This window comes from Gossypium hirsutum, chromosome D01 (assembly GCF_007990345.1).
Source record: "Gossypium hirsutum isolate 1008001.06 chromosome D01, Gossypium_hirsutum_v2.1, whole genome shotgun sequence".
Classification (NCBI taxonomy): domain Eukaryota; kingdom Viridiplantae; phylum Streptophyta; class Magnoliopsida; order Malvales; family Malvaceae; genus Gossypium; species Gossypium hirsutum.
Genome location: NC_053437.1, coordinates 60,760,038 through 60,785,116, shown reverse-complemented (window position 1 = coordinate 60,785,116; position 25,079 = coordinate 60,760,038). Strand labels below are relative to the sequence as shown.

The following is a 25,079-nucleotide window of genomic DNA, read 5'->3' as shown; positions in this document are numbered from 1 at the left end:
GTTTAAAGTGAATCATGTTTAATAGAAAGATGATTAGAAGAGTTCATGGTCAGGTTGGATTCGGATCAGGCCTTAAAAACAGGCCCGTTTGATATGTACAGGCCCAGCTCAATTTAAAAATTAACCCAGATAAAAATGTTAAAATTCTAGCCCGACCTGCTCGTATTAAAATTTTACTAAGATAGGTGCAATTTAACAAGTAAATGTCACTAAAATAGTAGTAAAGTTAACAATAAAACAATAGTTATACAATATCCAAACAATAACAACATAATAGTAAAATGACATTAAAACAACAGCAAACAATGGAAGAACAACAACAAAACAACAATTTTTTTTTTTACAAATTCAAGCCAGGCCAATTTAGGCCCAAGCCAAAAACCTTACTCGAGGCCTAGCTCGTTTTTTAAACAAACTTTATTTTTTTTCCAGTCTCATTTTTCAAGCCTATACTTTTATACAAACCTTCTTACTTTTTAAACGGACCTTCGGGTTGAGCCATTCACTTTTGCGGACATTCGTTATATTATCTGTTGATAGGGGGTACTTGATTCTTTTTATGAAGTTGACTGGATTCTTTGATCCACTGATTATAGATTTATAGGTAGCTAACCAATGTAACACAAATTAATTAACGACGACTCGACTTTGATTACATTTTAAAATTTTATCTCGTGTCACAGATTGGTTAGTGACAGCTCTACTTTGATTTTATCTAAGATTTTGTCTTATGTCTAACTTAACTTAGGTCTCCGTTTATGACACCAACACTAATTAGTACACATATTATTACTTCCACTATGTTTTGTTACATCTTAAATAGTAGCAAAATTCTACTAGTATTGTTTGTAGGGTAAGATGATGCGTTAAATTGCCTTTGTATTTCTAACTAGGATATAATCAGCGTTATAACATTTAAGATATACCTAGAGTTAACGATTAACTAACATCAACTTATAAAACGAAACTCCAACTATCATATAAAAGCTTCAACTACTGAAGTATTTTCATGAAGATTTTACAACTTGCGATTAGCCACATCCTATCAGACCTTTAGCTTAATTCTAAAAATGAAAAACACCAACAGTAAACTATGTTTATACCTGGGATAAAGTTCTTAATCAGTAACTAAATGTAAATTAGAAAACATGATAGGAGAATACCTGCCAGCAGGAAGTACACAGACAACACATTCTCAAGATGTAAGTACACCCTTTTTAACATACCCAAATCTAGGAACTTCAAGAAATGTTTCAGCCGACAGATAAAAATCTTCTTAATCCTTTTGCAGTATCATCCGAGCCAACGGATATAAAAAGGTCTTAAGGTAAGACGGGAAGCTCAGTCTTAGCAAAGGAGAAGAAACTGACACGCCCGTTTTCTACATGACAAAACTTAAAAGGGATGGCACCATGCTTTCTTTCAAGGGCCTCAATTTCTACTCTGGATGGTGGACTGCACCTGTAAGAGAAGACAAGAGAAAAAACAATAAGATATACAGACAATAACATTGGAAATTTTCATGTTAAAGATTGGTTGTGTCATGTTTTCAAGTTGGGGTCAAAATTAAGTGAATACAAGTCCAACGATGGTTAAACTCATAACAGTGTATTTAATGGTTGAACAAAAATTATGCCAAAAAGTAGAGGACTAGAGAAGAGGCTTAATAGAGTCAGGAAAGCTAGCATATAATAACATATGAAGAAAAGCTCTACATAAACTACTTTCTTTTCAGCAGCTTCTGGAAAAGAACTATAATAACAAGATACTCAACTAAGTCAATTTATATCTTAGCTTATAGAGCCTAACCAGTTTTGACAAAAATGTGAAGAACAATATTAATTGTGTGATTCCATATTCAGCTGTCTTTAGAAAAAATAAGGAGTCTCAAGTTGATAGCAATAGAAGAACAGAGAAATTAAGAAAAGTTCACAAAGTATTACTTCTAGTAAATCCAGATTTTAATTTGTTTTTCTTTACCATGATAATTTTGCAGTAAAACCAATGCACCTCAGCCTTACGTGTCTCAAAAATGCAACAATTTTTTTCATTAATGCAAAGCCTTAGAAATTTGAACACAGTCATTTCATGACTAGTTCTTCCTCCGAAAATGTTACCTTGATGTGTAAGCAACATTCGACATCAATGAGAAAAAAAATCTTAAGTGGGAAAATATCCCAACACAAAATATGAATGAAAGAAATGAAGTAAATCTGCATATTCATGAGTGTAGAAGGGTCCTCAAACTCTTGGATAAGCAATATAACCTTACCTACTTATGTATAGAACAAAACTTGGATCACCTGGAGAAGACTTTCTAAACTTGCTGTTTGGAAGATAAACATTAAAAGCTGGACTCACATCTGTAATCTGCATATTATTGAACAACTCAATGACAGAATTCTCGTCTTTCGGTTCCATTTCTAGCATCTCATTACTCTCTTGACTGCCTTCAAGTGAACAAGTTCCAGACTTTATATGTTGACCCTTCACAGACCAAGGAATACCGTGGCGCCCAACTACATAGCCAAGAGATCGTAGGTGCTTATACACCTCAAAGAGCTCCCAATAGCATCCACTCTTCCCATTTGAAAGCTTTTCATATAGTTCTTTTAGAGAAAGATGTATGTCATTTCCATCTAAAACGTGCAACGCCCCTATTTCAATCAAAAACCTAGAAATTTATTTCTAAAAAATTAAAATAAAGAACTAAAACTTATCAATAACGAAAATTTTAAGTCAAGTTGGGTTTCACCTACAGAGTTTCCTCAATGGAGCAATATGTGTTGCCATTGCGAACTATCCCCATAGTCACCCACATCTTACCCTTCTTTTCAACAACCTCAGCCATAGCCAAGTCATCAACCCATCGAGCCTTTGAGATATCTTTCCTGAAACAAATTTTAGTCATATAATTCAAGTTCAAATAATCCAGTAGAATTAACTCTAGATAGCTAGGGCTTGGTATAGTCATTACTAAGCAAATGTGGGTAGACAAACTATATTGTGCCATAGTCAAATGTAAAAAAGCAATATTGTTTAATATTAAATAAAGTATGCCATTTATATTCAAAAAGAAAAATTTGGGTATTGCAAAGAACTTAGGAGTATTTTCTTATTTCCTTTTCCTCATCTTCCCAAATGAAAATAAGTCTTTTAAATTGCTGACATTCAAAATGCAAAGTAACCAAAAGAGTACCTAAACTGTAATTTGGATAAGAACCCAGATGAGTAACAATCCTCTTCATCATCGTCCTCATTTCTGTCTTGAAGATAATCCTCATTGTCTGAACAACTTCCCCAATCATCGCTGCCCATTATAAATACAGAAATTGCTGCAGAAAATATGAGTGTGTGAAAAGCATGGCTGAAAGCATTCTACAAATAACGAAGTAAGCTAAAAACATTCTGGGTGTCGCCACTGGAAATTGAATATAGCAGACTGAGGTAGAGGCGCAAATGAACCACAACTCAAAATCTCAACGACTCAAGTAGAAAATTAGGGTTGAAAAATTACCTTAATAGTTTCCTGATCTATCGGAAACTTGAAGGAAAGGGAGGGCCTGGGTCAGAGACTGGAGGAAGAGGAGGACAAAGACGAGACTGCGACAATAGTGGTGTTAGGCTTGTTTGTTGGCGGCGGAGATGCAGAAGAGAAACGAGAGTTGTCGGGATTTTTTAATTTTAGAAAGAAAAAATTTATAGACTAGGTTTTTGGAAATCTTAGAACTACTTTTTACAAGTTTTCAATAAATCGTCCTTTTAAGGAGGAAATGATTTTGAAAAATTTCTATCGTGACGAAAAATAAATATAATGGGTTGGGCGGCCTGGCTTGGCCCGACAGCCCGCTCGAAATATGGAAGAATTCGGATAAAAATATAGGCTTGAAATATGGGTTTGGGCAAAAAAACGAGGCCCATTTCCTGGGCAAAATTTTTTTGACCCGGGCTCAGCTCGACTTGAATATATAATAAATATATTTATTTTTATTTTTAAAATACATTTCTCATTTCCCCATCTCCCATTAGACATTTAGTATTCATATAATAAATATATAAAATAAATATATATTTTTTATTTTAAAGAATTTTTAAAAAACTTTTTTTATTTTTTTTATTTTTAAAATACATCTCCGAATATAATAAATTGATTGCAAAAAGGACGATGAGGACGATGAGGATCATGTTTCTTCGGTTGTTTTTTAGGATACTTCCTTTATAATTGTTGAAAATTTAATTTAGCTTACAAATTATATTTTGTTATAAAATTAAATATGTTGATTGGTTAATATATGAATATTCTGATTAGTTGATTATATTTTGTAGTTTTTATACAATTTTGGTGTTTACTAAAAGAAAAAACTGAGCCGGGCCGGACTCAGGCTTAAGAATTTTTTTCTGAGCCGGGCCCGGACAAAATTCCAGGCCCATATTAGGGTCGGGCCCTGGCCTAGGACGCGGGTAAAATTTTTTTGGGCCCGGCCCATGATCACCTCCAATTGCCTTATAAGCCATTTTATTTTTCAAATTTGTACATCTGACAGGGTTATAAACGGTATTGCTTAAAATCCAATTTCATAGGCTGAACTTCCTAAGCGACAAAAAGAACGCCTATTAGTTGAAAGGCAAAAAAGGTAAAACTAGCAAATACAGTTCAAAAAACACATTTTCTGTTCACCAAATTTTTCTTTATTTTTTGGAAAATAATGCAGAAGTTTTATCCAAAAATGAACATGTGCGGTACCGTTGTAGACATGTCTTAGCATATACATGGACCAACTCAGACAACAACAACGATGCGCTTGTGTTAGGTTTTTAGCCTAATTATTCAATGATGATAAGAAATAAGAATATATTTAAACCTTTTTGTTATAGCCTATATACACAACAATTTCTTTGCATTCCCACAATGATAACATATATAAATGGGATCCAACAAAATTTAGGGGAAAAAACTGTTGTAATAACTAAACTCAAGAATTCTTCAACTCGTATCTTTGTTTCCATTGTTAGCATAAATCACTTCAACTCAAATAAATTACCAAAAACACCCTATAAGAAAATAGCATCAAAAACATAAATTTTACTCATAATTTTAAAAATTTTAGTGATCAAATTATAGCTTTTTAAATTAAGTAACAAAAATAAAAAATTACTCTGATTAATAGTGTAATTTACACATTGCAAAAACAACAAAGTGAAATTCTTATCCATTAAATCAATTGAGTTTATATTAAAGGTAATAAATGTTGTGTATTATTCCAATTATAATTATTTCTTTTGAAATAATAAAATTTTTATTTTAAAATTACATTTATGTAAAAACATTTACTTCGTTTCTTTCTACTTTTAAAACTTACCGTACGTAGTTTCATCTTAAGGTAACGCCACCGTTACATATACTAAAATGATTAGTATACATTTAATATAGGGTAAATTGTATTAGTAGTCCCTCAACTATTAGTAATTCTTTTGTTACCTAAATGTAAAAAGTTACAAAATGAACATTCAATTATTCAAATTTGTCTTTTTGGTCTCCCAACTATTTTAGACTTTTGGGTGTTTCTATTTTTACGTTAGTCAACTGGTGATTAAAAAAGACAAAATTGGAAAGTTTGATGATCGTTTTATAACTTTTCATAATTGGGTAACCCAAGTTTCGAATTATCCCTTGAAATTTTATTATTGATCAAATTGGTCTCTCTCAAAAAAATTAAAGCAATTTAATCTTTTTAAATTTATAAAGTGAGCAACTAAAGACAATTGATAATAGCATTAATGTTTTTATGTCAATTATACATAATTTTGATTCGTATAGTAACAAATGTAGCTCTAGATGTTTTATATATTCAGTGAAAATGTTACATGTTAAATTTGTTAAATCAAGACAAAAAATTACACTTTAAAGGCTAGATTTATTATTACGTCAATAAAAATGATGTAAAGTTGATGAAAAATATTAATGTTGTGATCGATTATTTTATCATTCAATTATGAAAAATTACAAAGTAATCGCATAACAATAAATTTAACATAATTGTTTGAATTAATTGGGAAAAAATAAGGAGATGAAAAGAAAATAGTGCATGGAAGGTTTGTACTTTGTAGTAAAGCAAAAATATGAAACTTAGTTAATTTATTGAAGCAGTATTAGTTTATTCCATTTGAGAAAACAGTCACATCTTTGATGGAGCTTTTAAGATACAGATATTCCATACTTGATGACCTCTAATATTAAGGTGAGTTACATTAAAACCCAACTGGGGCAATGAGACGTAAAACTGGAGTAAGTCATCGTGGCAGATTTTGCCCATTCCATGCACAAGCTCAGCGCAACATTGCTCTGAAATTTCTTCATCTTCTAAAACGGCTTTCACAATGTTTTCCCCACATTCCCTACTCATCTTCTCGATGCATTCTTCTATGGTTTTATAGAAACCTGGTTCTGGTTCTGGTGGGATTGTAATCATGAACTCCTCTTCGCTTGTTACCATTGAAGCTGCGATTAATATGGATGAGAGCAAAGCAATCACCATGGATAAGTTGTGGTTGAGTTTTGCCATGGTGATGGTGGTGTGGTTACTTTGATGCCAAGAGAAGAGAGACAATCAATTGGTATGAATTTTTAGGTTGGGAGTTGGGGGATTATATTAGATTTGCTGGTTTAATGTTACAAGAAAGCAAATTAACGTATGTAAAATGTTATTATGGGGTTAGTAACTTCAACTGGTTATTATGGGAATTCAACTGAAATTTGATGTTTTAATGCTTTTGAGATGTAACGAAAATGGAGTTGAGAGACAGCCCCAACCATTTCTTTACTGCCCTACATAAATATGTATGTATCTATGAATGCATCAAAATTTTTTTAAAGAATTAAATTATATATTTTTACGATAGTAAAAGTATAATTTCAATATTTTAATAGTTTATATCTTCATAATTTTTAAATGATTAAATCAAATTTTTATCAATTTTTAGAGAGTTAAAGTGTAATTTTACTATTATTAATTTAAAATTTTATAAATTGTAAAAAAGCTAAAGCTCTGGTTTCACCATTGATGACTTTGTTGCTTTATACATTTATTTTGTTTGTGATTAGAGGTGTTTATGGATTGAGTTGGGCTAGGCTTAAATATGATATTAACATATTTTATACTTATCCAAGTTTGGCCCAGCCTAAAATATGGGCTTAAAATTTTGCCCAAACCCAATCATATTTGTAGAAGACTAACCCAAGTACATTTTAGGTCCATCCATATTATTTTTAAAATTTAAAAAAATTATTTATATTATATTATTTCAATATTTAATAATTTTATACATTTTTTATTTATTGAAAATTTTTATATAATCATCTTAACTTTATTTTAATGTTTACATTAGAGTAGTATATATATTTAGTATAGATTTATTTTTTTAATTTGTTCTAAATTATATAATATATAAAAATAACATAATATAAAGTATTATAAACTTAAAAACGAGCGGCGCATTGAATGTTCAAGTCTGAGCCCGACTTATATTTTAAATGGGCCTAATTTTTTTTGCCCAAGTTCATTTTTCGGGCATAATATTTGTATCCAAAACATCTCAAAATTTGGGTAGACCTGGACAGGTAGCTCGGGCCATGGACAAATCTATATGTGATTCAACAATCTCAAAGTTTTTTTTTTGAAAAAAAAAAGAAAAAATAGTCTTTTATTTTCTTATTTTATAACATAAATATTGTTAATAGCCACTGGTGTGAAAAGAAAAAAATATTTGTGAGATTGAGATAGCCCACAACAACTAAGATAAAATTGAAAATACCCTTTCCCTCATATTACTCTTTCGCTATATAATTTAATATTTTAAAAAGAAATTCATATCGAATTGGAAGTCACAATGCATGCATGCATTACTAATGTAAAAAAACTGTGCAAGAATCAAGTAATTTACCCATTCTCATGTATTTGCACCACCATACTAGTTAATTTACTGATTTTTGATCCGATTCAATCGATTTGTTTGTTTGATTCAATTGAAAAAATTATTTAAAATAAAAATTAAAAATAGTAAAAAAGAAGAAGAGAAAATCGGTTCATCTAAACTAACCTCTTATTTTAAATTAATATCCCAATTGATTCTCAATTCGACTGATCGGTCCAAATTTGAAAACAATGCGAATAATGATGACAATATATTCTAGCAAAGGTGTGATTAGGCCTGTTCAAGAATCGAATTATCCTATCTACAAAATTTATGAGGATTTAGATAAAAATATCAAACATGAAAAAGGAAATTGGATAAAAAATAAATTTGTTTAAAATACGTATTGGGCTCATGCTTTAAATTCAAAGCCCAAGTCCGAGCCGAAATCCAAGACGGAGGCCTGATGAATATTTATTTCGTTATTTTATTAAGCAATTATGGACCGAGACCTTTGCATTGGGCCTAAAACTAAAGAATGACTTCTGTTTTAAGCTTTACCAGTGAGCGGTAATAAATTAGAGACACAATCAGGGGAAAGAAAAATCAGAAACATTTTCTGGTAAGTGAAGGAAAAGCAGAGTGAGTGAAGAAGATGGAGACCAAACCCACAGAGATTGGGAGTTCAAAGATGTTTGGAGGGTACAACAAAAGATACAAGCATTTCAGTCCCACCCTCGGCTGTTCCATGACTTTCCATATCTACTTCCCTCCTTCTTCTTCTCCTTCCCACAAGTTCCCTGTATGTTCTTTCCCTTTCCCACTTTTTTCTATCTTTTTATTACTATTTTCATTTTGATTTTTTTTGTAAAGGTTTACTTCATGTTTTTTTAATGGTTATGGTCTGATGGGATGAAGTTAGTAGAAAATTTGGGTTCTACTTTTTTCGGCAATAGCTTCGGAAATACGTTTGCCATTATTGGAATTGGAATTCGAATTTCATTTTTGTTATATATGATCTCGTTGGCTACTAAATTAGTTGGCTTAAACTTAAGTTACACTCAAGTTATGTTATTTATTTATTTATAATAAGAGCTGGATTTGTGGGGAAGATTGTTTTTCTTCTCTTTTTCGTTTAGTCTGCATTTGTGTTCTGATTATGACTTCTCAGATTCTAATATGAGAACCCTAGGAAAAAGTTACCCTATTAATTTCCCTTTTGTTAATTTTTTCCCCTTCATTCCTTTTTATTTTTATTTTCTTCTTTTCTTTGTCCTAGCCCTTTTTCAATTAGAAATTTCAAATTTTATACAATTAAGTTTGAAAGTTTTAATTAGTTCTACAATCATCTTTAATTACTATTTTAATTAACTTGAATTATAACTCAATTATCTTTTAAATTATACTAAGTTCAGTTAGTAAAAGTAAATCTCATTCATGATGTTATATTCAAAGTACATTTATCCTGTCAAACTCTATATATTTTTTTTCAAAAGATCATTTTAAATAGTAGATGGGAAAAAGAAAATACACTCATTCAAATTAATCAGAGTAAGTAATTCTATTGTTTACATCTGTTAACCAAGAAGGTTAAAAAGAAATAAAGGAAAACCACAACATCAAGGTTCTCATTAATATAACAAAAAATTCATGGAGTGCTGTACTTTGTAAAATCGAGGGCTAACTTTAACTTTTTCCCTAAAAATAATAGGGATCTAAATGTATTTCCAATTTTCATAAAAAAAAAGTGTATTCTCAATCAAACCTCAGGGTATTTTGTCTGTCACCCTGCTTTTTATTGTGAGTCCTCTTTATTTGTTTCATTTGTGACATGTCGGGTTTTATTTTTGTTTTGGCTACATTTTGGTTCTGGGGTAGTATTATGATATTTTCTAATCTATGAGATTCTCAAACAGTATTGTCTTGCATTCATCTTTGAGCAGATACTTTACTGGCTCTCTGGGCTTACTTGCACTGATGAGAATTTCATAATCAAGTCAGGAGCACAACGTGCTGCTTCTGCTGAGGGTGTTGCTCTAATTGCTCCTGATACATCTCCAAGTAAGTGGTCAGCCCACTTTAGCTTATTCTTGACATGGATTTTTGGAATTCTGACTAGATACTTCAATATTGATTAATTGTGCTTCTGCTTGTCATTTCTTCCCTTTGATTGAGGATCTGAGTCAGTTCAACCAAGTTATCTTGACCCTACTTATCCTTTTGGTTTTTGTCTATTCTGTTGATGCTGTAGGAATTCTAACAGCTAAGAAATTGAAACAAAAGGCAAACGTAATTGAAATGGGATAGAAGCATATGTGGTTCTGGTTTTTCCGGAATCCTTGTGGGTTTAAAACTCTCTTAACTTAATGATAAAGATTGATACTACTAACCCTCTAGTAGAGTATTATGATAGAACTTGTACTGAAAGCCACATGCTAATCACATGACTATTAAATATTTAATAAAAAGATGCAAAACATAGACTCAAATAAAACAATGTAGAAAAAAACTTAATGATAAAGACTGGTCCTACTAATCCTCTAGTAGAGTATTTATGCTAGATCTCACCTCTTTCTCATTGAAAACTTCTTGGATAACCTCACTTTGCTTTGCTGGAATTTGACTAACTTGTTTGGTAATAGCAGTTGTGTTTCCTTTGTCAAAACCCTCAAATGTATACAGGTCTAAAGCATTACGCTTCTACATCATTATCTACCCTTGCTTCTTGTGGCAATGGCACCAAATCAAGCACATGTCGTGGGTTAAGGCCATATGCAACCTCAAAAGGAGTCTTCTTTATAGTTCTGTTGACTGAATCCCAGCTCTTCACATGGTTTCTGGCTGAGCTTCTCAGCAAGTTTCCCAAACTCTGGTTAACTGCTTCAATTTGTTCATCAGTTTGTGTATAGCATGTGCTAGAATACTTCAATTCAGTCCCTAATTTGTGCCGCAAGGGTCTTCAAAAATGCCCCAAAAACTTGACATCGTTGTTTGAAACATTTGATGTAGTAAAACCATGGAGCTGCACTATTTCCTTAAAAACAAATCAACAATGTGCGATGCATCCGCTGTTCTAGAGCAAGTCAGTGTTTTGCAACTTCTCTTTACTAAGCTGACAATCAAAACACCAACTCACAGATCTCACGCATCGTTGTACATATGTGGCCAAGAATAACGAACTGTCACCGATGCCATTGTTTCGTCTCTGCCAAAATGCCCTCCAAGACCATTCCCATGAAGTTCTCGTATAATTTGTTCACCAAATGACCCTTCTAGAATGCACAGTTGGTTGCCTTTGAAAAGATACCCATCATGCAACCTGTAGGCAATTTCTTTAGAGCTTTTGACCTTTGTAACTCCCTCACAATCTGGTTGAAATACGGGTCTGCCATATATTGATTCTTTAGCTCCTCAAATCGTATAACTTGAGAACTCATCATAGTTAGAATAAATGACTGGCTACTCAAAGCATCTGCCTTACTTTGTCTCTCTTGACTTACCAGAAGTAGAAGTTGGCTCTAGAGCATATACACTATAGACTCTATGGTTTGACCAGTATTTCTCTTCTCTCTCTGTCTTTTCCTTTTTATATCATCCAAGTAACAGAAAGCAAGAATGAACACATTGTCAAGAAACTAACTTTAACTTATATATTTGGATGCAAATTTCTCCAAAATGCCTTTCTTAGTTCAATATAAATTATCGTTTTCAAAATGTCATTTTATCTACTAAATGTACAGAGCTGATTTCCTTTCTTCCCCCCCTTCTAATCTACAGGAGGCCTGAATGTGGAAGGAGAGGCTGACAGCTGGGATTTTGGTGTAGGTATGCAGCATTTGGATTGTTTAAATTTGAATTTCCAGATATCTTTTATGGTAAATCCTAAACATTTGTACCCAATATCAAACTGTTCTATATCTTGTATCTTAATTCTGGAGAACTCTTCCTGGGGAAAATGGTGCCATTTCAGTTTTATGTTACAAACTGAAGCATGCACAATATTTCTTTTAGCAGGGAATCCTGGAAAATATCAAAGGTGAAGGCTTCATTTGGGTGGAATTTCCACTGCACCACTAAGGGTCCAGTGACAAAACAAGCTTCTGTGCGGTGGGAATCCCTTTCCATTGCCATCCAAATGAAGCATTAATTTATTCTATCAGGGAAAGTTTCCTGATAAGAAATAGGATGGTCAATTTTGCTCAAAGGGCATTTGTAGTTGTATGTTTGTATATACATGCACACATACATTTGTAATCACTAGAGAATCCGTGAAACTAGATAAGGGAATATGCTACCAAACTGGAAATTATGTTGACTAGAAATTTTTATTTCCTTTTGGCTTTTCATCCCTTTTTAATAAGAAATCTTAGCAATCTTCTCCTTTTCCCTTTTACGGAATTTTCTGTCAACAAATTGGATTTGAGTGCAAAATGAGTATTAATAATCTTGCTGAGCAAAAGATTTAGATGCTTATTAATTTCAGAGCTAGTTTTGATTTTTCTTTTGACATGACCCAGAAACAATAATTTAAGACATACTTTATTGATTAGGTATCAAGTAATATAATTCTGAGTCACCCCCTAGTATTTACTGGCGATTGGGGATTTAACCACAGAAAAAATGCATCTTTGCAAAACTTTCCAAAGCAATTCTTATTATTGTCTTACCTGCTCCCAGCATTGCTTCCATGTGGGAAACATTATTTTTAAATTTACATGGTGCATTGCTCGATATTTTTCCAACACTGGTTGGCATGAATAGTTGAATATAGATGTGCACGAAGCATATAATTTTGACTAACTTTCTATCTCCTCCTCCCTTAACTTGATTATGTTCCCTTGATTTTTAAAATTTTAGGTGCTGGATTTTATCTTAATGCTACACAACAGAAGTGGAAGAACTGGCGTATGTACGATTATGTTGTGAAAGAACTGCCAAAACTTCTGAGTGAAAATTTTCCTCAACTTGATACATCAAAAGCATCTATTTCTGGTCATTCTATGGGTGGACATGGTGCTCTCACAATTTATCTGAAAAACCTTGATAAGTATAAGGTAGTTGCAGTAGAGATCTTAATTTATTTTATTGACTAAGAATTTCTAATTTATTCTCTAGAGGATGTAGATATGTATTCATCTTCACTCTATGTTCCTTGCTTTTATACGTTCTTTGTGCTTTTTCTTAGAATTTCTAATTTTTCTCTAGAGGATAACTAGATATTTATTCATCTTACTCTAAGTTACTTGCTTCTATCCTTCTTTGTTCTTTTTCTTTACAGTCAGCGTCTGCCTTTGCACCCATTGCCAATCCTATAAATTGCCCCTGGGGTCAGAAGGCATTCACAAACTATCTTGGCAATGACAAAGCTGCTTGGGAGGTCAAGTATCATTTGACTAATGAATGCCCTTCATTTTTACCTATTTTTTTTAATCTTGGGGTGGAGAATAAATCTAAAAAAGAAGGAAAAAAATTGCAGGAATATGATGCCACTTGCCTGATAAAAAAATTCCATAATGTATCAGCTACCATTTTGATTGATCAGGTAAGAGTAAAATCTCTCTTTTTAAGTATCACCCAACACAAAACAAGTGTCTACTTATAACTTTGTTTTCTCCTTTATTTTGAAGCAGTTTAGATGTCTTATTATTCTTCAATCTCATGAGTTGTTCAAGTTTAATAAATTTCTAAGTTATGATAGTACTTGATCCTCTAAAGTCTAAATTTGGAGAATGATATATTCTTTACACCGTTCAGATTTATTTTGCCAATGATATAACAGTGAAGTATTTTAATGTATTACTGCTCTTATTGCTTGTTACCTCCATATATCACAATCTGTTGGCAATGGGGATGGTATTAGGATTTACACAGTTCTTTAATTTGCCAAGAAAACTTGTTCAAGAAAAGAAAGAAAGCCTGCTTGAAAAGTACAAAAATTTAGACAACGATCAGAAACCATTATTCAAAATCCGAAGAAGGGAGGGGTAGCACTACTAAAAGTATCATATGAACTATCCTTTTAGGTGTTCGTTTTCAGTCGAGGACAAGTGAGGGAAGGAAATGCTAATATTAGAAAATATGTTTGCTTTTAAATTCTTCTACTTTTCAATCCGCATTGTTTCGTAAAAGCTGCGTTGGATGAATCAAAATTTTATTTTATGTTTATATGTTTCTGGACGCAGGGGGAGGATGACAAATTTTTAGACCAACTTCTGGCGCACAAGTTTGAGGAGGCATGTAGGAGTGTGAATGTGCCGTTGTTATTGCGGTTGCAGCCTGGATATGATCACTCATACTTCTTCATTTCCACCTTCATTGATGATCACATCCGCCACCATGCTCAAGCTCTTAAGCTTTAAGTTCATGAGGTTTTCTGCACTAAAACAAAAATCTAGTAATCTTAAGACCTTGTGAACAAATGTGGACTATTTCCTTTAAAATGCTGGTCTTTCCATTCACTGTTGTGACTTTCGTTTTAACTTGCAATAGTAATAAAGTGAAATCGTTAGGAGTGCTGTTTGGTTAAGTACTTGGTGATGCCGAATTTATTACTAGTCTTTTTTATTTTAGGGATAAGTTTCAAATTTATACTAATAGTCTTATGGTATTAGTAAGAAAAAGCTCGCCTCAATGTTCTCCTTCATTGAGCAACAACATAAGACTAGCTAGATCCTCTATGCCTCCATTACCATTAAACAAAAGTCGATCTTTAAAGTTCAGGAAGCATTTACAGGGGGGTAAGCCCCTGGTGAAAGATGATAGTAAACCCCGGACCGAAATTCAACCTGACGAGAAAATAGTAAACCCAAGGCCGAAAGTCAACCTGGCAGGGGAGTCGAGCCTTATCCGATACTTTCGAAGTATCGATACCTTAATCAAAATATTTAGAAAACACGTTTTCGAATTTTTATAACACTTTTGAAAGATCATCTTATTAATTTTTTTCTTAATAAAATTAAGGGACTGAAAATATAATTTAATTATTAGTAATTTTGTTAACAATAGATATCCATTCCATTGCCCCCTAAGGTATGGGCCTTTTAAGTGCGAAGTTGAGGTCGTTAAAGCTCGAATAAGTTCAATATGAATTAAGTGCTCGTAATAAAATGGTTAACGTGGTAAAAATGTTTGAGCAAGTTGTATGTACGGGAAGAAGCCTCCGGACGTGGGATGTAGCATCACTGATCTAAGATGATCTGAATTGTAATCTTGAGTTCTCTTGCATCATGATAATTCATGAGAGAACACCATTCTTAAGATAGTCAATGCAGAGTGTGCGCTCTATATTAAGTATCCTACTCTTTCAAATAAGCGATGTAATGGACAGAGTTGAAGGCTGCAATATTAAGCTTGCAAAATTAGTCTGATGCCTCAGCCTGGACGAGTACTTGAATTAAGCTTGCAATATTGATCATTGAAGTGAGGGATATGTAGTACATACAAAATCAAATAGCTTGCAATATTAATAACTTTTTCACAGGAATCAAGTAATCCAGAATGCAATTCTTTTCAAGTTCGTGCTAAAGAATGGAACAGCAATGTGCTGTTCTGTAAGTTAACATAATCAGCAATGTGTTTAGACTAAGTAGTATGGTTAAAAATGAGCGGCTAGCCTAGGCATCATTCGGGAAAGTGTATGCATATCAAAACAAAATGCCACTCTACGCCTTTTCACTATATAATCTACTGTGATTTAACCTGAATGTACAGCACAACTTCGGTAATGATCGCCTTCGGGAATAGCCCAACAAAGCCAAGTAGGTTGGTGCTTCCAGTAACTGCTGTCTCATTTACTTCAAGTTGTCTCATGTATCCAATTTCAACTCAAATCTCAATAACTCCTTGCAGGAACAATGAGGCAGGCAGTAATCACTGAATTTAATCCCTCATGATATTCCAATGTGAAAATCGTCCGGGACTGGAGGAGAAAGTGGTGGGATTGCTGAACCACCAGAAAAGTTGTCGTTGATATCCAAGATCCTTCTGGCAGTTGCCTGAGATTCTTTGACACCAATCTGTTTATCTACGCTAGAAAAGTTGCTACTCTCAACAGAGGACAAGAACTTGTCCTTGGAGAGTGTCTGTGCTGACTGTAATACAGAGCCAAAAACACCAGATTCCCTAAGTCCTTGAATTATGGCCTGTGAATGTATTAAAAAAGGGAAAAAAAAAAAGTGAATGGTTTGAGGATCCAGCATTTCGACCACAAATATTTCACTGCGAAATCAACGAAAGAATAAAACACAAGGCATCAGATAAACAGCTGTACTAGTTTTACTTTTACCCACCATGGGAGTATAAATCCGAGTTAAAATGCCCCTCTTCAAAAGTTTCAAGTTCAATGCTTTATTAGTCCACACCACATGGTGACGGTACCTAAGTCAGAAAAACCATACTATTTGAGGAAGACAAATATAAAGTCTTCATCCTCTAGGGAATGTAAGGAGTATACATCATCAACAATTCTTCTACAGTCTAAAATAGGATATATTTTAGAGTATATTTCAAATGTTAATATAAGCATTACCAGCGAAGCATTTCCTCCTCCGTTGCAGTTGAAGCAATTATGAATGCCTGTATGAAATAAAATGTGAACAAACTCTAAGCAAATTAATCCCAAATATTAGGAATATAAAATGACCCAATATCATGTAAATACATTAGTATCTAAACTTAGAGATAAGCAATCAAGCTCAACATTCATCCATATCAGTAAATAAAAGGAGAAGCCTGACATAAACTAGTAATCTGCCTCTAAAATAGCCTTGAAAATATTGCAAGTAACCCACGACTTTGCACCCAATGACTGGCAAGCCGTAAATTAATTTTCCTAAGACCATAAAGCCATTTATTTTTGAAAGGAATATTATCTAAAAATGGCAGGAAAAATGACACTCACATTGGTTTAATGTATAACCTAAATGGAATACAGGAAATCCTTCAAGTAAAAGCAAGGGCAAGGGAAACTGAAAAGCAAGTTAGGCATCAATTGGAACTCACAGCTCTATCAAATTCTAACATGAAACATTTTTTAACATCCTCCTTCGTAGGCTTGCAGCCACATCGATCACGCCTTGAAGTGAGGTCAGAAAATTTGGTGTATGTGTAATGCAGAACGGCAGCCTCATCCAATTTGATCTCCCTATGATATATTACACAAAATCAAGGTAGTTATATATCAATAAATAAGAAAGGAAAGAAGTGCTTGAAGCAATGAACAACATATCATACAAAAGTACGTATCAATGTTGTCAAAGGTGCAAGGTCCATTACAGGCACATAAAAAGAAAAAAGAAGTATATAATAAGCTTGAAATTTAAGGTTTGTGGATAGAAAGTTAAAAAACTAGTCTTATTTATTGTTTAACTACTTAACAGAAAGTCATCATCAACAAAAGCTCAATGTTTGTTCACTTCAATCTACAAACCCAAAATTGCACACGGATTATATTATGATTGTTATCCAATGTTTCATTCTTGTAAAGAGAGATAATATTATCTTCTTTTGGCAATTAAAAGAAAGCTAATAAAAGAAACAAAAAACTAAAGAAAGCAAAATGTCACTCTTTCTTAAGCTTTTGGCCATAAAAGTGTGTCTAGGCATAATTGTTGTGTACTTGATCAAAGATTCCTTGAATCAGTACAAGGGACTTTAACTATTTGCACTGTACACAATGCCAGATATACATAATAATACATTTAACCATATCAATTTATTTACACAAAATGGATGGAATAGGAGAAATAACATACTTTGGTGCCTTCATGTAGTTATGCCATCTATGTGCACCATGAGGACGAAGATGATCTTGAATACGAGCAGCTGCTTTCCCATTTCCATAGGTTAAAAAGTAGTTTGGATTACCACGGATTGCCCGTCTATAGTTACCAAGATAGGCTTCTATAGGAAGATGATCAAAGTTCTTCTTGAACATTGAGACCTATGCAAAGATAGAATATAGATTCATATACAATAAATGCACATATATGATCATAACTCCAGCAAATCCTATTGATAGGCACATTTGCTAATAATATTCCATCAACCTAATAAAAGTCATGTAGTTATTGTCAGATTACAGTTTCCTAAATAAGGAATATTTGTGTATCAGCTAGGATTCTGTAAATATTTCAATGATTGTTATCCCTAACTTTAAGGCTATTTTTTTAGGGGTCAACATTCCTAGAATTAGTCTATTTCCTAGATTAGAGTTTCCTAAGTTCGGCTCATTATGTGTATATATATTAGTGTAATTTCTTGTGAAAAAATTAACCTGATTTTAACATGGTATCAGGGCCTTTTTTAGCTCAATTTCTGGGATTTTTTTCTTTGTTTGGCAACTTCTTCTTACTCCCGATCAATCCTCAAGCCTGTAGAATTTGTTCAAAAGAAACATGCCTGAAACTGTCGAAACCAGCAATACTAGGGATACCTCAGAAGTCTCTGTGAACAACTCAAACCCAACAAGTGAGTTGTAGAACATCCAAGCAGCCTACAGGTTAAATGGGAAGCCACAGACAACAAACAAAAAATTTTCAGAAAAAAGTGGACAACCAAAGGGACAAGGGCAAGCATATACAGCAAGACACCTGGCTGGAGAAGGGAATTCTCAAGAATCACTTGTTGAGTTCAATAAAGAAGAAATTGAGAAGTTGAAGAATCTATTGGGATCATTGGAAAAATCTTCTTCAACAGGTACTTGTAGTTTGGCTTTTTCAGGTATGTTCTCTTTTCAAGATTCTAAAGTTTCGGATATACCCACCAAAAGTTCTTGGGTCATTGACTTAGGAGCTACAGACCACATGACCCATTCCTCACAAAAATTTGTTTCATATACACCTTGCTCTAGTAATAGAAAGATAACAGTAGCCGATGGTTTTGTGATCACAGTGGCTGGTTAAGGTGATATTGTTATAAACAAAACTCTTACTCTTAAAAATGTCCTCCATGTTCCAAACTTGTTTACCAATATTCTATCCATCCAAAAAGTTACTAAAGACTCTAATTGTAGTGTGGTTTTCTATCCCAATCGATGTATTTTTTAGGAACAGAATACGAGGAAGATGATTGGACATGCTAAAAAAGTAAATGGCCTATACTATCTTGAATAATCCAGTGGACAAGTTAGTGCTCTGAATTCCTCACCATTATCATTCATCCCAGAATTTGTTAAAACCAATAAAGACCAAATTTGGCTCCATTACCTCCGCCTTGGTCATCCATCATTTAGAGTCCTTAAAGTTATGTTTCCTTTATTGTTCAAAGGGTTAACTGTTGAAAAATTCCATTGTGATGTCTGTGAACTTGCAAAACATAAACGTACCTCTTTTCCGGTAAGCAATAAAAGGACATCCGCTCCTTTTACTCTTATTCATAGTGATGTTTGAGGACCATCAACTATTTCAAACATTTCTGGGGTTCAACGGTTTGTATCCTTTATTGATGATTGTACCCGTGTGTCTTGGATATTCCTTTTAAAACAGAAATCTGATGTAAGGTCTGTCTTTCCAACCTTTTACAACACGATAAAAACATAATTTGGTGCTAAAATAAAAAGGTTTAGATCAAAAAATGTAAGGACTATTTCAATCAATTTCTCTCACCATATTTCCAAGAAATAGGCAATTATAAATGAGTCATCTTGTGTCAGCACACCCTAACAAAATGGTGTTGCCGAAAGAAAGAATGGTCACATTTTAGCTATTGCAAGATCCCTTTTGTTCCAAAAAAATGTCCCTAAACAATACTGGGAGAGACTGTTTTAACTGCTACTCATAGGATAAATAGATTGCCTACAAAAGTTCTTGAATCTCAAAGTCTTGTGCAAGTTCTAGCAAAATTATTCTCTAATTTCAATACTTTAAATAACCTTACTCCCAAAATATTTGGCTGTGTCGCCTTTATATATGTACATTCTCAAAACAGGGGAAAACTTGATCTACGAGCTACCAAATGTGTCTTTCTCGGTTATTCTTCCACTCAAAAGGGGTACAAATGCTATCATCCAGCCACAAAAAAATATTATGTATTAGCTGATGTTACTTTTGCAGAACAAGAGAATTACTTTACTCGTCCTTATCTTCAGAGGGAGATCTCATTCACAGAAGATAAGGATAAAGAATTTTTTCTCCTTGATTTTCCAACTCCTACCCAGCCAAACACTCACACTCAGTCCTTGCCTACCAACCAGCCTGCCCAACTCGAAATCATGTATCAGCCTGAAACTATGTAACCCGAAACAGAGCCTAATATACCCAAATCACAAGAAGGGATTCAGGATACTACTCATCCTTTACTGGTTTACTCAAGGAAGAATGCACTGTGCAAGTTCAATCTTCTTTCTCTCCTATACAACCTGCTACTATACAACCCGAGGTAATTGCTGAACCTACTTTGAATACTAATACTGAAACTACTGAAAATTCAGATCAGAGAGACTATGATTTTCCCATTGCTATTAGAAAAGGGACTAGAGCCTACACAAAACATCCATTGTAAGTATTCATGTCTTACAAAAATTTTTCCCATAATAACAAAGCCTTTCTTACTAGCCTAAATTCATCTCCATTCCCAAAACTGCATTCAAGGCATTAAATGATGAAAATTGGAAAAATGCCATGAAGGTTGAAATGGAAGCCCTTGAAAAAAATAAGACATGGGACTTGGTGAAATTACCGAGAGGAAAGAAACCAGTGGGATGTCGCTGGGTGTTCACAGTGAAATATAAGTCAGATGGTTCTTTGGAGATGTACAAAACAAGATTGTTGCTAAAGGGTACACTCAAATTTATGGAATAGACTACCTTGAGACATTTGCCCCTGTTGCAAAGTTGAACACTGTGAGAGTGTTGTTATCACTAGTTGCCAATCGAGGCTGGAAATTACAGTAATTTAACATCAAAAATGCCTTTTTACATGGTGATCTTGAGGAGGAAGTCTATATGGATGTTCCACCAGGATTCGGTCTAAATACAGGACAGGTAGTTTGCAGACTAAAAAAGGCTTTGTACAGATTAAAATAGTCCCCGGGAGCTTGGTTTGGAAGGTTTACCAAAGTGATGCATAAGTTGGGGTATAAACAGAGCCAAGGAGATCACACTCTGTTTGTAAAGCATTCATCTTCAGGAGGAGTGACTGCTTTATTAGTTTATGTAGATGGCAATATAGTGACTGGTGATGATCTAGAAGGAATGGAGAATTTAAAGAAATGCCTAGTAAAAGAATTTTAAGTCAAAGAGCTCAGTAAGTTAAAATATTTTCTCGATATTGAAGTGGCACACTCTCGGGAAGGAATCTTCATATCTTAGCAAAAATACATAATTGATTTGTTGACAGAGACGGGAAGTTGGGATGCAAACCAGCAGAGATGCCCATAGAGGTTAATCACAGACTTGGAGATGCACTAGAAGATACAGCAGTTGATAAAGGTTCATATAAAAAACTTATGAAGAAGCTCATCTACTTGTCACATACTAGACCGGATATTGCCTATGCAGTTGGTGTTGTAAGTCAATTCATACACAACCCCAAAGAATCACATCTTAGAGCTGTGTATCAGATTCTACAATACTTAAAGGGTACGCCAGGCAGAGGAATTTTATTTAGGAAAGGGGAGAAATTAACCCTTGAAGCCTATACTGATGCGGATTATGCAGGGTCTATTGTTGATAGAAGATCAACCTCGGGCTATTGTACTTTCCTAGGAGGCAACCTTGTGACTTGGAGGAGTAAAAAACAAAATGTTGTGGCTAGATCTAGTGCAGAAGCTGAATTTAGGGCAATGACACTTGGGATTTGTGAGTTATTATGGCTGAAAATTATTTTGGAAGATTTGAAGATCAAGTGGGAAGGTCCAATGAAGTTGTATTGTGATAATATGTCTGCTATCAATATTGCACATAATCCAGTTGAACATGATCGTACGAAGCACGTTGAGGTTGACAGACATTTTATAAAAGAAAAGCTTGGCAGTGGCTTAATTTGCACTCCATTTGTGTCCACTGATTGTCAACTGGCAGATATACTTACCAAAGGATTGTTTGGGAAGTTCTTTCAGAAATTAGTAAGCAAGCTGAGAATAGATGATATCCACTTCCCAGCTTGAGGGAGAGTGTCAGATTACAGTTTCCTAAATAATGAATATTGTGTGTATCAGCTAGGATTTTGTAAATATTTCAATGATTGTTATCCCTAACTTTAAAGCTGTTTTTTAGGGTCAACATTCCTAGAATTAGTCTGTTTCCTAGACTAGAGTTTCCTAAGTTAGGCTCACTGTGTGTATATATATCAATGTAATTTCTTGTGAAAAAATTAGCTTGATTTTAACAGTTATAAACCTAGCCAAAGCCAAAACATGAGAAGAGAAATAGATGGAGGAGATCACACCTCAGTAAAAGGTTCAATTATATCATCCCGCTCTACACAGCTTTCCTGAGAAAATTCACATGATATCAACACCTACCGTGTCAACAATAAAAGAACAAACGTACAACTTGACCAACTAAACATCCTTAACCTCTATACCTAAAATATAGCAAGTCCACTCACATAATTTGGGAAGACAACCATATCAACATCTTCAGGCAAGTCTGCCAGTAATTGTCTGACAGAGTACTGACGAGCACTGGAGGGATGTATAAGCTCATCAGTGTCAAGATGAATAATCCAATCCATGCCAGCATCCTATAAATGAATGAAGAAAAAATAGTATGGCTAAGAGTTATACTGAACATGAATTTATGCTACCGAACATACACATTATGCCAGAGATGAAAATGCAACAGCATACCCTTGACATTACAATAGCCATTTCCATGTTAAGAGTTTGCTTCACAAACAACTCATGATTACATGGTTTGTAGAAGAATTTTGCCAGCCAAGTCTCATTCCAGATCCGACTACAAGCAAAAAGAAAGAAGAAAAAAAAGGGCAAGTCAGATTCTTATGACATAGAACGGCTGCCCTTTTTGGACATTGAAATGAAGTACTAAAACAGAAAAAGAAAGCAGGGAAAGGTCATATCCCGAAAATGGTAGACGTAGCACTATTTATTTAAGAGAACATGTCTCTCAACTCAAAATGTGTTATTTATTTCGATTTAGAAGGGTCACCATAATGGTATTTCTATTTTGGTCAAGCACCATGTATACTTTGAATTACTACCTAGCATTGGGTTCAAGAATCATTTAAATTTCGCATATGAAAAAGGAAGTGAAAATAATGCCTTTTAGAACAATACCACAACAAACAATAAGCTATTAAACCAAATCATGTACCAACCTTTTAGCTTGTTGTTCCTCTAATTCTTTTGTTCGGTATATCACTTCCACCCCCTGTTAAGGATTGGATTTTGCACATAGGAACAGAACCAAAGTGAAATAAACAATAGTAGATACTAATAAAAAGGAGTAACAGAGGATTTATACTCAACTGGAATCGATTCTAGGACTTTGGACACAACGGGAGAGGCAGCCTTCCCTTCAACAAAAAGGAAAAAGGTTGAAACTCCAATAACCTTGTGATAAAATATCCATGGTAATATCTGTTCTAAGCCGGCAGCAGTACTTGAAACAATACATATCTGGCATGCACCAAAAAACCACCAAAAATATGGTAAGAAATAGCACCCATAAATCTATTAAGAAGTTAAAAACAAGTACATGGACCAGATTAACGGTTTAGAGATTTAAAAAAGAAACAATTTAGGTGTTTTTAAATTGAAACATTTCCCAGTATTTTGAAAACAAAAACATATGTTTAGCATCACATTTTTATATTTTGTATATTGGGTTTTTGGGTTTAAAGATGTTTTCCTGGAATTGATTTTCCCCTCTTATTTGAATTTCTTTGCATTACCATCTAATTATTTTTTTCTCTATGATCTGAATTTTCAAGCTCTTATGAACAATGAAGACGAATATGAAGTCATTTAAGGTTTAGGACCTAAAATTTACTATAATTCAGATGCATTAAGCTAATCAAAAACCACTTATTCAAATTTCTTGGGGGGAGAAAAGCCGAATCTGGGTCAGTTTTTTTTTTTTTTGAATAATAAATTGTAACAAATTAACATCATAGAATTAAGAATATGAATTTCCATAAACTACATAGCAAAGGGAGACCCAAAAAGCGTATCAAGGCACGAAAACCTTAGGCCTGAGATTGGAGCCGAATTCAAAATTCCAATCCTTAAAATAAGGGAAAGCCGGGGACCGGCTCTGACCCAAAACATCGACGCAATCGGAAACGGAGCGCCGATGGGGGCGAGAGTTTGATCCAGGATAGTCCATGCCGGGAAACTGGAAAGGATCAGGAGACGAAAGAAGGGGGTCAATGAGACCACCTTGCCATTGGAGAATAAAAGCAAAGAAGGCAACGGTTAATGGAAGGAGAGTCAAGAGCAAGAGAAGACGATAATTAAGGGCTTGATAAGATGAAGAGATGGGCTTTGAAGAAGAATAGGAGAGAGCAGCCATGAGAATGAGAATGAGAATGAGATGGAAGACGTGTGTATATATATACATGCATATGCATATGCATATGAAGAATTGAATTTGAAACTGAAGAGAAAGTTGATAAACAGATATTCAAAAGAGAAACTAAAAAAATGAGAAAGCAAAGGGAAGGGAAGAGCAGGCGTTTTTGTCCGTACGTTGGCGTTGTGATTACCGTCACTCTCTTCCCTCTTTCCGCTCCTTTCCCATTTGGTTCTACGTTTTTCATAACCATGCAATTACTTTTCCTTTTTAACTTATATACCTAAATTATGAAAAATCTTATATCCATCTCATTCTCTTCTTCACAAGAAATTATTATTATTAGATACTCTTTTCTTTATTTCATATTTATCCTCTTATTTATAGATTAGAAATGGACTATAGATAGTTCTAAGCATTATGTCAATAATAACAGATATTATCAAAACTTATAATGAAACTGTTAAAAAAAATAACTTAGCTGAGTAGATGATTTTTTTAGGTAGTCAGGGGGTTTATAGTTAAATTAGTACTTTTCAAAGAGATAAATAGATTATCATGAAATATGTTTTATTTTTATGAATAGGGATTGAACTCCGACCACAAATTTATGTCATAATCAATTACTATAATTACTAAATTATGTGCGAAAAGATTTAATATTAAAAAAACATATTTATATTTACCAAATTAA

At 33.7% G+C, this 25,079-nt stretch overlaps 4 protein-coding genes across 5 annotated transcripts; 1 reads left to right on the top strand and 3 right to left on the bottom strand.

Moving 5' to 3' along the window:
- Positions 1 to 954: 954 nt before the first annotated feature.
- On the bottom strand, positions 955 to 3,744 carry LOC121213987 (uncharacterized). 2 transcript variants are annotated; one of them, XM_041087550.1, is made up of 5 exons: positions 3,518 to 3,744; positions 3,200 to 3,335; positions 2,760 to 2,886; positions 2,273 to 2,674; positions 955 to 1,461 (listed from the first exon to the last, which is right to left on the bottom strand). In XM_041087550.1, exons 2-5 carry the CDS (start codon positions 3,306 to 3,308, stop codon positions 1,323 to 1,325), a joined length of 777 nt encoding a protein of 258 aa, XP_040943484.1. In that variant the 5' UTR covers positions 3,309 to 3,335; positions 3,518 to 3,744; the 3' UTR covers positions 955 to 1,322. The 2 variants fall into 2 exon arrangements, with proteins under 2 accessions (XP_040943484.1, XP_040943483.1); XM_041087549.1 differs by having other exon boundaries at positions 2,760 to 2,891; positions 3,518 to 3,742.
- Positions 3,745 to 6,176: 2,432 nt separating this feature from the next.
- Positions 6,177 to 6,563, bottom strand: LOC107921951 (protein DOWN-REGULATED IN DIF1 11). The gene has a single exon (XM_016851747.2). It carries the CDS (start codon positions 6,561 to 6,563, stop codon positions 6,177 to 6,179), a length of 387 nt encoding a protein of 128 aa, XP_016707236.2.
- A 1,876-nt stretch (positions 6,564 to 8,439) lies between these two features.
- LOC121213986 (S-formylglutathione hydrolase) lies at positions 8,440 to 14,437 on the top strand. Its single transcript, XM_041087548.1, has 7 exons — positions 8,440 to 8,713; positions 9,855 to 9,972; positions 11,689 to 11,736; positions 12,769 to 12,965; positions 13,190 to 13,288; positions 13,388 to 13,453; positions 14,094 to 14,437. Exons 1-7 carry the CDS (start codon positions 8,567 to 8,569, stop codon positions 14,268 to 14,270), a joined length of 852 nt encoding a protein of 283 aa, XP_040943482.1. The 5' UTR covers positions 8,440 to 8,566; the 3' UTR covers positions 14,271 to 14,437.
- A 908-nt stretch (positions 14,438 to 15,345) lies between these two features.
- LOC107921270 (glycosyltransferase-like At2g41451) lies at positions 15,346 to 24,642 on the bottom strand. The gene is made up of 11 exons (XM_041087547.1): positions 24,059 to 24,642; positions 23,341 to 23,490; positions 23,190 to 23,242; positions 22,699 to 22,807; positions 22,458 to 22,592; positions 22,296 to 22,340; positions 17,664 to 17,851; positions 16,912 to 17,053; positions 16,439 to 16,485; positions 16,200 to 16,287; positions 15,346 to 16,052 (listed from the first exon to the last, which is right to left on the bottom strand). The coding sequence occupies exons 1-11, from the start codon at positions 24,431 to 24,433 to the stop codon at positions 15,798 to 15,800; spliced, it is 1,587 nt and encodes a 528-aa protein (XP_040943481.1). The 5' UTR covers positions 24,434 to 24,642; the 3' UTR covers positions 15,346 to 15,797.
- Between the last annotated feature and the right edge of the window lie 437 nt (positions 24,643 to 25,079).